Source organism: Struthio camelus, chromosome 6, assembly GCF_040807025.1.
Source record: "Struthio camelus isolate bStrCam1 chromosome 6, bStrCam1.hap1, whole genome shotgun sequence".
Classification (NCBI taxonomy): domain Eukaryota; kingdom Metazoa; phylum Chordata; class Aves; order Struthioniformes; family Struthionidae; genus Struthio; species Struthio camelus.
Window position 1 is genome coordinate 10345446 of NC_090947.1, and position 12414 is coordinate 10357859.

A 12414-nucleotide genomic window follows, 5' to 3' on the forward strand; every position below is an offset into this window, starting at 1 on the left:
TACAGCTGACAGAACAAAGAGTGTATTTTAGCTAGCAAATTACAAATCAGAGACCAGCTCAGATATGTTCTCAAGTATAAACTGACATACAAATTAACACTAAGTGCTTGAAGATAGCGCTGAGGAGCAGTAAAACATCTGCTCTTGTGCTAAAAGCAGACAGTGAAAGTTGTTAGTAATGTTTTACCAAACCCTGAGCTGATACTAGCAGTTTCCAAGCTGCTGCTCTGCAGTTCCCTCTCATTCAGTTAACAGGAAAGATGAGTTTTTTCCTCAGTGTGAAACTGGGCTGTGGCATCTGCTTCCCTGCATTCTGTTTGTCAATCTTTCTGCTCACCTCTTGATTCACTGCTGTCAGGATGGTGAGAATATCTTCTCCTCTGCAAAAATACAGATATGTTTTGTATTAGAGAAGTGGTTAACACCAGAAAACTTGATGCACGCTCATATATCGTGAGGTGTACCACTGCTAATAGATCCTGTTTTAAAAGGCTTCAGCAGTTAGGTAAACTGTTTTTTAGCAATCTGTGTACCTTGTTGCTCTATCCCAAACTACTGTTTTCAGTCTGAGCAAGCACTCCCCACTGGACCTCATCTACCTCTGCATCCAAAACAATTGCCTGTCATTCAGAAGGAAAATACAGGTGTAGCTTATGGAAATATAGTTACCGAGGACAGCTCTTCTCTAAGTGTTGGCACAGTGACTGTATATACCAGGTCCCCTGGCTTGGACTTCTGTAGGAAACATAATCCTGCAGGGTAGCCATGCCCAGGAGAAAGTCTGCTTCTGAGGGGATGCAGTCAAGTTGAAATCGTGCATCTGTTTCTACAGAAGAATCTTGCTCTCCAGAATCTATTTCAATGGTTACACCTTTCTGGCGAGCATCACCTTGGCAGGCCTGAACAAAGAAGACTTTTGGCTTTCCTGCAAGGGAGTGGCAATTCCGCCCAGTGAAAGAAGTGGTCAGTTCCTGGATAGGTACTTCCTTCCCATCAACACCATATATAATGCCTTTTTTTCCATGAGAGAGGATGCAGCAAACAAAGCAGTCCTTGTCCTTGTGGTCTTCGCACTGATAGATGTTCACAATGTTACGGATCTCCTTTGCGGTGAGGTCTTTATATTCCGCTATTTTAAAGTGAAGCTTGCTGAAGACTTTCTTCAGAGCCGCTGGAAAGCAAACAGAAGGGGAACTGGAGCTGTTTCATAAAACTTGGAATTTGTTTGCAAATTACATTGCTAAAGATAATCTGGCCGCTTTTTAATCCTGTTACACTTCTATCCAGGCAGTTACATTCCTGCTCTGACAATCATCTGGTGGTCTGATTGCTAGCCATATCTGTACTAAGTCCCCTTAGCTCTCATTACAGGGCTTCGATGCCATCTTGCTGTTTATTATTTCTTCTGTCTGGAAAGTGTGCAGAGCTACTAAGAAAGCCTTATTTCCTAACACATGTCACAGCTAACCTAGCTTTTAAAGCCCAGGCTGAGTTTGCTGCTAAAGGCTGCAGAAAACTAAAGTGTTAGTGAGCTGTTCTTAGCTAGCCAGTGAACCCTTCATGAGCTGATTTGGGTTTGTCAAGACTGGAAGCAGAGCTGAGTCAGCTGCTGCAAAGAAAGTAGCCTAGAAAGGGAAGCTTGATATTCAGACCTTTAGTGCAGAACAGGAAGTGTATTTTCTGTTCTTAAACTAGTCCACTCTCCATGAGAAGTGGAGATATACAAACTCCTCTGTACCTGCATCCACGTCTGTCCCATTCCGATCCTTCATCTTTAGTTCAGCCACTTCTGCCCTGGCTCTTGCAAAATTGTGATTATTCAGGATGAGGCACACTCCGCGGGGTCGGCTGGTCATTTTGTAAACTTCAACCTGTCGGACCAAAAGCCTGCTGATGAAGCTACTGCACCCTTCTCCAGGTGCTTCTCCGCCCTAGCTGGCAGCACAGCTGGGCTAGGAGCCTGCTGGACTTTTCTGGACAGCCCTCCCCGGCCGACTTTGCTCCCAGGACATCACACCACACTGCCCCACTGACTTGGGGAGTCTGTGCACAGCGTGCCCCACCATCATGTTCAGCCCAGCTGGGATACTGCATTCACTCACTTCCCTGTGCCCAGCCAACTGCAGCTTTCTTGGTATAAGAAACTTGACCTATCGTGCTACCCTTGCAAAGGTTTCTGAAGCTTTAACAGTGCAGCAGCTGCTACCTGTGACTTAACTTCAGAATAAAATATATTACACAAGTGGTGCTTTTTTTTTAATTCTAGACAGAGCCTTTAGCAGTTTTGCTTGTAGTAACTAGTCACCTCATGGAGGGATGACTTCTTCCCATACAAGATTATAATGTTTCTAGGAAACAAACTGACTTACCTGGGAAGATTCACTACGGCTGCCAGGAGAATCAGGTGACACGGATGAGGCCAGCTGTCTGGCACAGGCTGAACATACACACAAAAAAAGGTATGTGTAAGTAGAATATGTAGCACTAGAGAAAGGAGAGAGGAGTTGCTCTTGCACTCCTTCTCAACAAGTACCTCCAGGGATAACTGTTCTTTAAAAATACTAAATTGTGGGGGTTTTTTTATGGCTGTTCGTGTTAGCTATAAACCACAAAAAAAAAAAAAGAAAAAAAAAGAAAAGTTAAAAGACAGTAAAAGTATTTTGCTCAGTTAGTAAGTGGCTATTTGGTCACTATTTAAACACTCCCATTTGTAAAGTAGTGAGATGTGAGGGGGCGTAAAGAGTCCAAAAGTTTGAGAAAAATAAAAGGTTTAAAGAGTTATTTTTGGAGGATTTTGTTACCTTCAGTGACTCCTGTGTTGCCACTCTGTCCCTCTGTGATGAGCATCTCTTCTTCACCTGAAAAGCATTCATTATTAGTCCTGCATGACACCTACTTATCACTTCAAGAGTAACTGAGGTGGAAGAGGCCTTTTTTGTGTTGTTGTATTTTTACCACATCGGTTTAATTCATACTCTTCAATTTTCTTCACCAGGCTCTTGTCAACTTTTTCACAAAGAGTCTTCAGGACCTTTAGGTTGTCTTCTCCCAAAATTCCCTTCTTCTCCATCTCGATGAAAACGTCGATCATTGTCTGGGCAATCAGAAAGGCAGTTTCCTCTTAGGGCACATCCATGCTGCCATGGGGAGGGAAGCTGCAGCATGTATAGATGTACCTAAGCCAGCTTTAAATGTACTGACAGCACAAGTGACCGCAAGAGTCAGTCTACCTAACCAGCACCTCAGTTGCTACCTCAGCTGATTCAATTAATGCTAATTCAACTCTGCTTACAAGCACAAGCACCATCTTCAAGGCATGCTCACTTCTCTCCCACTATTCAGAGAGGGCGATCACCACTCTAGCTCCTGGATTAAATCACATGAGAACATACAGTCTCTCTTTTTTTTTTAAAACTAATTCATTTCTTTCATTCAGCTGCTTTCCAGTGGCTATTTCATCCACTTAACTATAACACAAGAATCACTTCAGCGACTGCCTCTGGCAGTGGAGAAGATGAATCTTAACCATGCAAGCATGGTGCAGAGATTAATTTCTGAAGGGAGAGAGGACCCAATCGTCATGAGCTCATGCCAAACAGAGAGTGACAAAGTGCTCTGGTCACCCCAAGGATTTACTAGAATGGCTGCCACCAAGTGGTCACAGTCTCTCCTCTGAGAAAGAATGAATGTGTTACAAGTACCCAGCAGTCAGAACCATAGGCCAAGGTACTGTAAGGGCAGCTGGATCTCCTAGAAAGCCATGAGTAAACCCTATGCTCTTGTGCCTTAGTTCTGCCTAGCTCCATATTTTCTGAGTTTGGAAATAAAAGAAACAAAAAAACATGAAGTATCTGATAGCCACAGTGGGTGATTCTGTGTATTTAGTAATGATCTAGAAAGCAGCCAAAAGACAATCAGTTGGGAAAGATGAGGCCGTGTGCTAATCACCACTGATTCCACCACTTCTTAGAAAAAGCCACCGAGTTCCCTTGGCCCTGTACTGAGCTTGAGCACTAAGGCCTCAGCACCTGGCACAGGAGTGGCCCAAGCTCTTGCCGTCACACTGCTGCAAGGGCTACACAAGCCACACTAGCACACACTGTGCCCCAGGCTCACTGGAGGCCAGTTCTGTGCCAGCTGCACGCTTTCTTGATATTTTCAGTATCAGTGGCGCTCATCCCCATCGCTGATACCAAAATACATCTATAGCTTCAAATGCTAAAAAGAGCATTAAAGTCAGTCTTACATTCTCAGCGTTCAGCCTGGATTTTGGTAGTTCTTTCCCCAAAAGAAATTTGAAACACTTCAGCTCCTCAGTGGTGATGTTTTCAGACAGTTGAAAGAGCAGGTACCTAGAAAGGGTGTAGAGGACACAATTTCATTGTAGTCCCTAGCACATCCTTTAGCACAATTTAAACGTGTACTGTTGAATGGTGCTCTGCTCCACTCACAACAACATCTATACACGCTTTTTCCTTTTCGACCTGAGGGGACTGCAGTCCCAGGACAGTCTAGAGTCGAACCATTTATCACCAGCTGCAATTAAGAGGTGTGTTTTCCTAACAACAGAACTATACTGAGACTTTCTGGAACTGAGACTACGGAAACTGCCATGACTAGTAACTTTTCACACTATACAGAACACAGAAATTTCTGCCAACTGTACAATCACTGCAGTGAGACACACCAGGTAGAGCTACACTGCAGCATAGTTTGGGAGAGGACGTAAATGCCCCAACAGCTGTTTCCAAGCCACTGTGCAGAACTGAGGTGGAGCTGGAAAACTCATGCAAGGTTACAATTCAGCTTCTACTCAGCCATGTTTTTAAACAAACGTGTGAGGAGAGTAACAAAAAAGTAAGGCTTGTTTTAAACATCCTAGGCAGTTTAGGGGGCTGTTCAGTATCAAGGTACAGCTTAGTTTTCTGCCCTTTACAGAATTTGTAATAGAAGAATTCGTCATGGCTTGTACCTGTTTTCCCTTGGCCAGGTGTAGAAGCCTGTGTGCTTCCAAACTTAGCCTGGTGTTCAGATCTTTGGTAAAACTTACACCAGTGCACGAGAGACAACAATCTGGTCTGAGCAACAGAACTCCTGGATAAAGAGCACTCTGGCTGCTAGCTGATCTGCAGCACTTACACTCCTGCCCTCCAGGCTGCCTGGTGAAGCCATGGCCCCAGGTACTCACCTGAAAGGAGACACCTTTGCCTTGCCTGGGATCTGAAGCTCCCTCTCCATCTCCTCTCGGCTGGAGCGCAGGTGGTCACCCAGGATGTCCATGCGATTGATCCGGTAGATCAGCTCCTTCAGGAAGGCCAGATTCCCCACCTCGATCAGGCCTTTCTCCTGCAGCGCTTGGAAGAAGGCCTTGGGCTCCTGAATGGCTTCCTGCTTCCTCAAGGGGATGTGCTCCAGGCTGAGGAACTTGAGAGCCGCCAGGTCATCCTTAACCAGCGCATCGCTGATAACGTAGAGGCACCTGGAAAACTCCATTGTCCCCTGCTGCCTCCTGGGACGGCTTCAGGCCTGAGCAAAGAGCGATGCGTTTCCTTGCCGCAGCCCCGGCGTGCTTCCGCTCGCGGGAGGCGGCGCCCGGGCCTGAGCGTCTGGGAGCTGTAGTTTCCCCACGCCACCCCGTGACCCCACACCGGGGCTGCGGCGGGGGCACTGCCGGCCGGGGAGGAGGACCCTGAGGGATGGTCAGGCAGGAGCCACCAGGCAAGAGGCTGGAGCTTTCCCTGGGAGGGTCCCGTCTTCATGATCTTCTCTCCCTCCCCCCCCTCCCCCCCCCCCGACATTAACAGGATGGCCTCGCAGGCACAGGCAGAGTAGTTCAAGTGGCTCGTGGCCTCTGAATTCAACAGCTACTCCAATCCCCAGAACTCCCCAGGGCCAGGAAAAACCAAAGCAAAACCAACCCCTCTAGCTTTCTAAGGTAACACTGTGTGTCTGCCACAGCTGACTTCTCTCAGACGTGTTTTAGGCCCTCTCAGTTTGCAGTTATGAAGCACCAACTGTTCAAAAAAACTTAAGTAGAAAATTCTTACTGTAAAATTCATACAACAACGTGAAGAACGGAGTGCTGTGGGTGTCGCTGATGCAATCAGAGCAAATCGCCTCCGGCGCTGATCTTGAGGGAGTCCGCTTCCTCTGCGCAAAAACAGCTGTGTCATCACAGGCCACTTACCAAGCGCTTTCTTCCGTTTGGCCTAGGAAGACACATTTTTTTCAAAACTCTTATCCAACTACCATGAAATAATATTACACGCCACTTTGCTGTAGAAAAAAAGCCCACACTGGATAGATGCTTTTTTTAAATGAAGGGATTTCTCACACAGCTTCAAAAATAAGCGTGCTACTGGCAGAAGAAGTGATACTTAAGTTCCAGGGTCGATTTCATACCACATGCAAAACATGACATGCTGCAGTCTTTTTAACATAAACGCTGCACCCTGCTTTTTTTGAACTCTTGTATTTTTGTTTCATGAAATTCACACAGCCTTTCACTGAAATCAGTAAGCGGAAACTAACGGGGGAGGCAAATGAAAGACTTCTAACTCTATTTTCAAATAGTTAATAAAAAGTATGTGCTGAGACCATTTCAAAATTAATTGCCCGTGTGGCATTTTAAGGTTTGAGCAGACAAAATAAGATACCATCTTACTAGTTATCGCCAATCTTTATCTCCAATCAAAACTTTTTTTTAAATAAAAGCTTTTCTCAGCCACTTCATTATTTTCACATGCATCCCAAGGGTATCTTCGACAGGGGAAAAAAGAAAATAGTTCTAAGCCCACTTTTGAGAAAACAGCTTACTTCTGTAGGTACAGAGTTGTTGTTCTGTCTTGGCTTTTGCTACAATTGCCTCTCTTTAGTCTAGAGACACTAACAATCCATTCCCATTTTAATACAAAACAGAAAAACACGTCAGAAAGTTATTTACTTGACTTCCTCATTGTGAGCAGTTTGCAGGTTGTTGACAGGAAATGCTGCACACTTAAGCCAGATGTTCAATCCTGTACCCTGACAGGCACTGACTGTTGTGTCAGCTCCCTTCCCAACCCTCAAGATCCGTTAAAGAACCTTTTAGCAACAGGAGCAGCTCACAGGAACGCAGGGCAATGGTGTGAGCCCCTGGGATAGTGCTACACCTCTGTTACACCTTCTGATCCAATAGAGGATCCATGGTATTTCACCACAATACGAGGGAGGAGATCTTACCCAGAAGGAGTTTCAGCCTTCTGAAACGGAACATCAACACATTAGCACTCACTATGAGCAGGAGAGCCACTCTGAGACTATCCATACTCCCCAAATAAAGAAACAAAGTGTGCTCACTGAATGCTGTACTGGATTTAAAAACAGACTCCTTTCCCCAAAACACAGAGTCTGCTATGTCTGCTATAGCAATATATAAGGGAGAAATATTTCTGTTGTTATCCTAGAGGTTGGCTTATTAATGTTCAAAACCCTACACAAGATATTTGATTACTGTACGCATGGCATATTGGGTCAAAAGTGGAAGTAATCTGAAAATGACAAGACACCCTTTAAACAGCCCAGGAGCTAACCTGCCCCAAGTCATGTAGTTAAAACAAGCTTTTTCTAGTAAACAGTCTGAAGGAGGTATGGATCCGATATACCTGTATAAATCAGGCCTGAGCATGAAGCAGTTACACAAACGTAAGACTAGTGTAAAAGACACAAGCCAAGCTCAGAAGAAACATACAGAAGAACTTTCCACTAGTTAGAAGGTATTACATTTTGCACCCACAAGAGCCAGTCACCTCAGGGGCCTGGGGAATTTCCATGGCTGTCAATAATAGAATAGATACAGTGATAAGTAAAGGTACAGTTACAGAAGGAAAACACAGAAATGAGTATGTGGGAATTCCCAAAGATCTAAACCATAGTTTTTTAACGCATTGCACAGAAGTCATTTCAGACTAAACATGCTGTTCTCCGTTCATAATTTGATATATCTCTTTCTCTAGCTAGAAAGAGGTAGAGCTGAATAATTTTTTGATAGCGTGTCACCACGTTAGTTACCTCAAAAACAAACAAACAAAAAGGCCATCAGCAAGGGCTGAACACTGACAATCAGGACAATCTAGCTCGCTGCTGCACAGCTGGATCTCCTAAACCGGGGGCATTTTGTTTCAACGCCCTCTCTGGGCTTCGAGATTCCCTGCAGGAGATGTTACAGACCACAGACATAACAACTATTTTAATCAAAATTCTTCAGTAGCTGAACTTTTCACCGATTTGAGAGTGAACCCTTATACAGGCAGTGGGAACCAGTGGGAAAACATGTATTTCAGCAGCCAGTGCCATGGGAGAAAGCAGGCAGCATCCACAACACAAGCAGGCTCCTCACACATGCCAGGAATCCATCCTGCCAGTGGGTGATGAACGACAGGTCACGAAAGACCTTTTCAGTGGAGAGAATGACAAACTCACCAGGGAAGGCGGGCACAAACAGCTCTCAGGGATTAAACTGAACAAATACGTAACAAGATGCAAATGACAGGGCAGGGATTCACATCACCCAGTAACACTGTTTCTGCCTTTGCAGACAGTGATCCTCCCCAACTCTTCTCTCCTTTTCAAACAGCATCACTTTGATCTTGTCTGATTTCAGCTTAAGCCTGTAGGTCTTCAACTCACTGGCCTCACTTTCCTACCAACTTTCTGACTCCACTTTCTAGTGATGATACTTCTGCTGGCTGCAAACAAACACAGACTTGAGTGCCAGCATTGTTTTACTATAGCATTTGGCCTGCCCGCCAGGAGTCAAAGAAAACAGAAGACAGGTGAATAACTGTAGCTGAGGACCTTTGCAGAGGAGAGGAAATGGCTGCTCACTATTCTCCAAGCTCTGCTATCAGAAAAGGTAGAGAAAGAGGAAAAACAGAGCCCGAAAACTGTAGAGCCAAACAGTCCTAGGGGGCTTGCCTCAGTCCTACAGGGAGGGCCACAAGTATGTGCAAAGACTTATCAGCCAATCTCCCATAGGAGTCTGTGAATCATACTTTGCTCAAGACCACAGAATTGAGAGTGCGTTTTCTCCCTGATCACTGCACGAGCCACAGTGGGCATACAAATTCCTAGTATGGCTGCTTCCTGCAACGGCTTGCAACTATGATTCTTTTCGTAACTTATTCTTGATGGAATATTTCAATATGCATGAGGCAAAGGGGACGAAAACAGATCGTGTCAGTGCCAGAGTTCAAGGCCTGTAAGAACCAAAGCTCCTAATTCTCGTTGCTGTGCCTGGACATGGACAGAACAGCCGAATCCAACAGTGTGTCCAAGAACAGACTACAGGCATTCTTCTCTGCCACCAGTCCTTGTCTGTATGGCCACAATCACTTTCTTTTCTCATTATCCTCCCAATACATTAGCTCCTAACACATTTCCCCCTTCTTCCACCCCCACCTCACTTTCCTTGACCTTTCTCTGGTCTTAGAAAAACACTGCAATACAGTCAGTAGCACAAACCAATGTTAAAAAAAACTGATAAGGAAAACACTTAAGTTTTCATTGCAAGTATGCCTTTTGTACAAGCTAGAGATGCCTTCTGAGACATTAATGAAATTAACTGCAAATATTAACCTGGGTGCTTTCAGAGATAAGCCCTTTTACTTCTTTGCTCATTTGGACTTGCTTGATTTGCTTACCTGTTCATAGTAACTCATAAGCCTGACTATGAGGCAACAGTTCATTGGTACAAGAGAACTACTGCTTTAGAGGATTTTCACTGGCTTTTTTCTCTTTTAGTGGCTCTTCATGAGCAGGCAATAACACTGGCTGTGGAGATGAGTGGTCACAGCTTAATAGGTAGAACAAAACACCATGCAAGGCTGATGATGGGGGAAGTAATATGAAGAAAAAGAAATACTGCAGATGCACAAGTTCACCAATGACATTTTCTCAATCTTAGCCGTCATCTTCTAGTAAGTTTCTCCCAGAGGATGCAGTTACCCTGTTTAAGCTTCATTTCTGTACCATAAAACATTCACAAATCTAACTACTAACTTCATAGCAGGGCCTCATTTATGAAAACACTATAAGAAGGTAAATAAATTGATGCTAGATGTTTCATTAAATGGTTTACCAAATGTCAACCACAAAACTGCACCGTAACTAACAACACTTTCAGCAAATATTTGCCACAAACACCACACTCATTTACATAGTGGTTGTAACTTCTATTTACTATGTATGAAACCTGTATGAACAAAGCTGTAATTCTAGGAATGGACATTCTCCCTTTTACTTGGGAGGTGAAAAAGATTAAGCGGAGCAAAATGCAACTGCCGACACGTTGCCTGGAATTAAGGGGGGGGAAAAAAAAAGTCTCACACCAAGAACACAAGCATGATCGAGTGAAGAACCCCTGTATTATAGCTTAGACGTGATCTCCGAGAAATTTAATCTAAAACAAGCAGAAGTTAGGAAATGTCTCAGATCCATCCTTTACCTTGTTGTAAAGCTCAAAAAGGATGCAGCCTTTAGAATCCCACACAGCTCCCCTAAGCCACTACTCATTGCTGAAAGATGCAAGAAAAAAAATGAGCTTTACTCGCAGCAGCTGATACAACCATGAAAGTCCTGAATTTTAGCTCACTCTTCTCTACCATTTCTCCATTTGCTAAAGAAGGGATATCAATCTGCCACCTCCCAGGGTGACTGCCATAGAACACTTCAATGAGAGCAAAGATAACTTTTCCAGAAGAAGCAAGGTGTTTGTCATGCTGAACATGCCTCAGTCAACTCATCCGAGAAATACCACAGTGACAAGGGTGACAGAGAAACCAGGCGTATTTATTACAAAAAGCCCATGGCACCTAGAGTCAGTTGCCAGGAGGGGAAGCCATCTCAGAACTGTGGTTCTAAAGGAGTGAGACCTTCCTTCCACATGTCTGACAGTTATTCAATACAGACTGCCCTTAAGCGCGCCAAGAAAAAAAAAAACAAACCACAATCAGAACCCATATTATCAAAAAAAACTTACAAATCTCAGTGCTTTTTAACTGAGTTAATTAATAACAGGAAGCAAATAAAACTTTGGAGGGAAAGAATCAGAGAAGTGCAGACTTGTATCATGATTGTTGTCATCACCACCTCTTTTTGGTCCTTCTTGGCAGAGACATTATTTTTTGTGAAGAATACAGCTTCCAGATAGCCCATGATTCACTGCTGATGTATCTGTTAAAACCTTACTTGGACTCCCTGGGAAGCGATCCTTGCACTCTGCATCTAATTGCTGTTTTCTTCAGATTTCAAGGATGTATTCTCTTAACAACACAGACTGAAAATAGTATTTCCACTGACATTTCCAACAACGCTTAAGAATCATACTGCTCGGAAATGCTTCCTCACTCGAAACAAGGACTGAACAGACTACACTGCTTCTGCAGGACAGGAAAGCAGGTCCGTACTTCTCCCCTGCTCTACTAGGCTGCTACAAACTCAGGTGCCAGGAGACTGAATAAGCATGGGAATCAGAAAATTGAGGCCACGCGGCCCCTTGCAGGATTGTGAACTAACTACATAGATGCAGATAATTCCTCTTGCAAATTCTCTTGAATTCCATGAGGAGACGCCTTCCAGAGTGATTCCTAATTGACCGTGTCCTTATTTTTCTAATTTTCAGTTGACTGGGACTGTGGAATTTGGAAGATCAACTGCTTCCTTAGGGTTGATGATATCTTTGGCATCTGCTTCCATCCATTTAGTACTGCTCTTCCCACTTCCTTGTTCACTTCTGTCAGGATGGTTACCAGGTCCTTGCGCCTTGAACAAACATGAAGAAAAGGTACATTGAAATACATGGTACTTTCAACTAGGCCAAGAAGTTGACCTATGTTTACTCCAATAACATGAGATCTTGGGGAATGTTGGTATCTTCCCGTCATCCTGTCTGTCACTGAAATTGCGCGCTCTGTTGTGTAATCACAGCATTCAGTATGTACTGGGGAATAAAGTAACCTCTGTGTAGAATCACTTTACAAACAAACACACTCCTTTACCTTGGTTATGGTCAAAAGACAGCACTAAGATGACACAGAAGCAAATTTATGCATTTTCCAAGCCGTCCGCTGGACTTCACGAGAAAGCGGTGCCTGGAGAGAAATGTTATTTTCTAAATCAAGTTTAGGGTTGGGAGGTGGACATGGGCGAGGAAACAGGGAAAAGTACGAATAAAGGGTACTAATTTTTTGCCTGTGTACTCAAGCAACAAATTTGCCTGTCATCAGGTGTCACTGGAAGAAAGATCCCTTGTCATTTTAAAGATACATTAAAACAACATGTTCACACTTGTTTTTATGTATTAAACACTTGTTTACACACTTGTTTTACATGCTTTTTATGTTTTACACACTTGATGATGTGTGTTCAAATATATAA

At 43.9% G+C, this 12414-nt stretch overlaps 2 protein-coding genes across 14 annotated transcripts in view; both read right to left on the reverse strand.

Annotated features, from left to right (window-relative positions):
- CASP8 (caspase 8) lies at positions 1-11143 on the reverse strand. Of its 3 annotated transcripts, XM_009684253.2 has the most exons (10): positions 11018-11143; positions 6048-6209; positions 5189-5526; positions 4247-4352; positions 2956-3094; positions 2802-2858; positions 2370-2437; positions 1739-1871; positions 670-1171; positions 1-380 (listed from the first exon to the last, which is right to left on the reverse strand). In XM_009684253.2, the coding sequence occupies exons 3-10, from the start codon at positions 5491-5493 to the stop codon at positions 245-247; spliced, it is 1446 nt and encodes a 481-aa protein (XP_009682548.1). In that variant the 5' UTR covers positions 5494-5526; positions 6048-6209; positions 11018-11143; the 3' UTR covers positions 1-244. The 3 variants fall into 3 exon arrangements, with proteins under 3 accessions (XP_009682548.1, XP_068804257.1, XP_068804256.1); XM_068948156.1 differs by lacking the exon at positions 11018-11143 and having other exon boundaries at positions 6062-10675; XM_068948155.1 differs by lacking the exons at positions 6048-6209; positions 11018-11143 and having other exon boundaries at positions 5189-5830.
- LOC104150169 (caspase-8-like) overlaps positions 10807-12414 on the reverse strand; it is a 14129-nt gene continuing 12521 nt past the window's right edge. For all 11 annotated transcript variants that reach the window (XM_009684259.2, XM_009684255.2, XM_068948162.1 and 8 more), the window contains one exon: positions 10807-11799. In XM_009684259.2, coding sequence (XP_009682554.1) covers positions 11649-11799 — 151 coding nt within the window. In that variant the 3' untranslated portion in view covers positions 10807-11648. The remainder of the gene's footprint in view (positions 11800-12414) is intronic.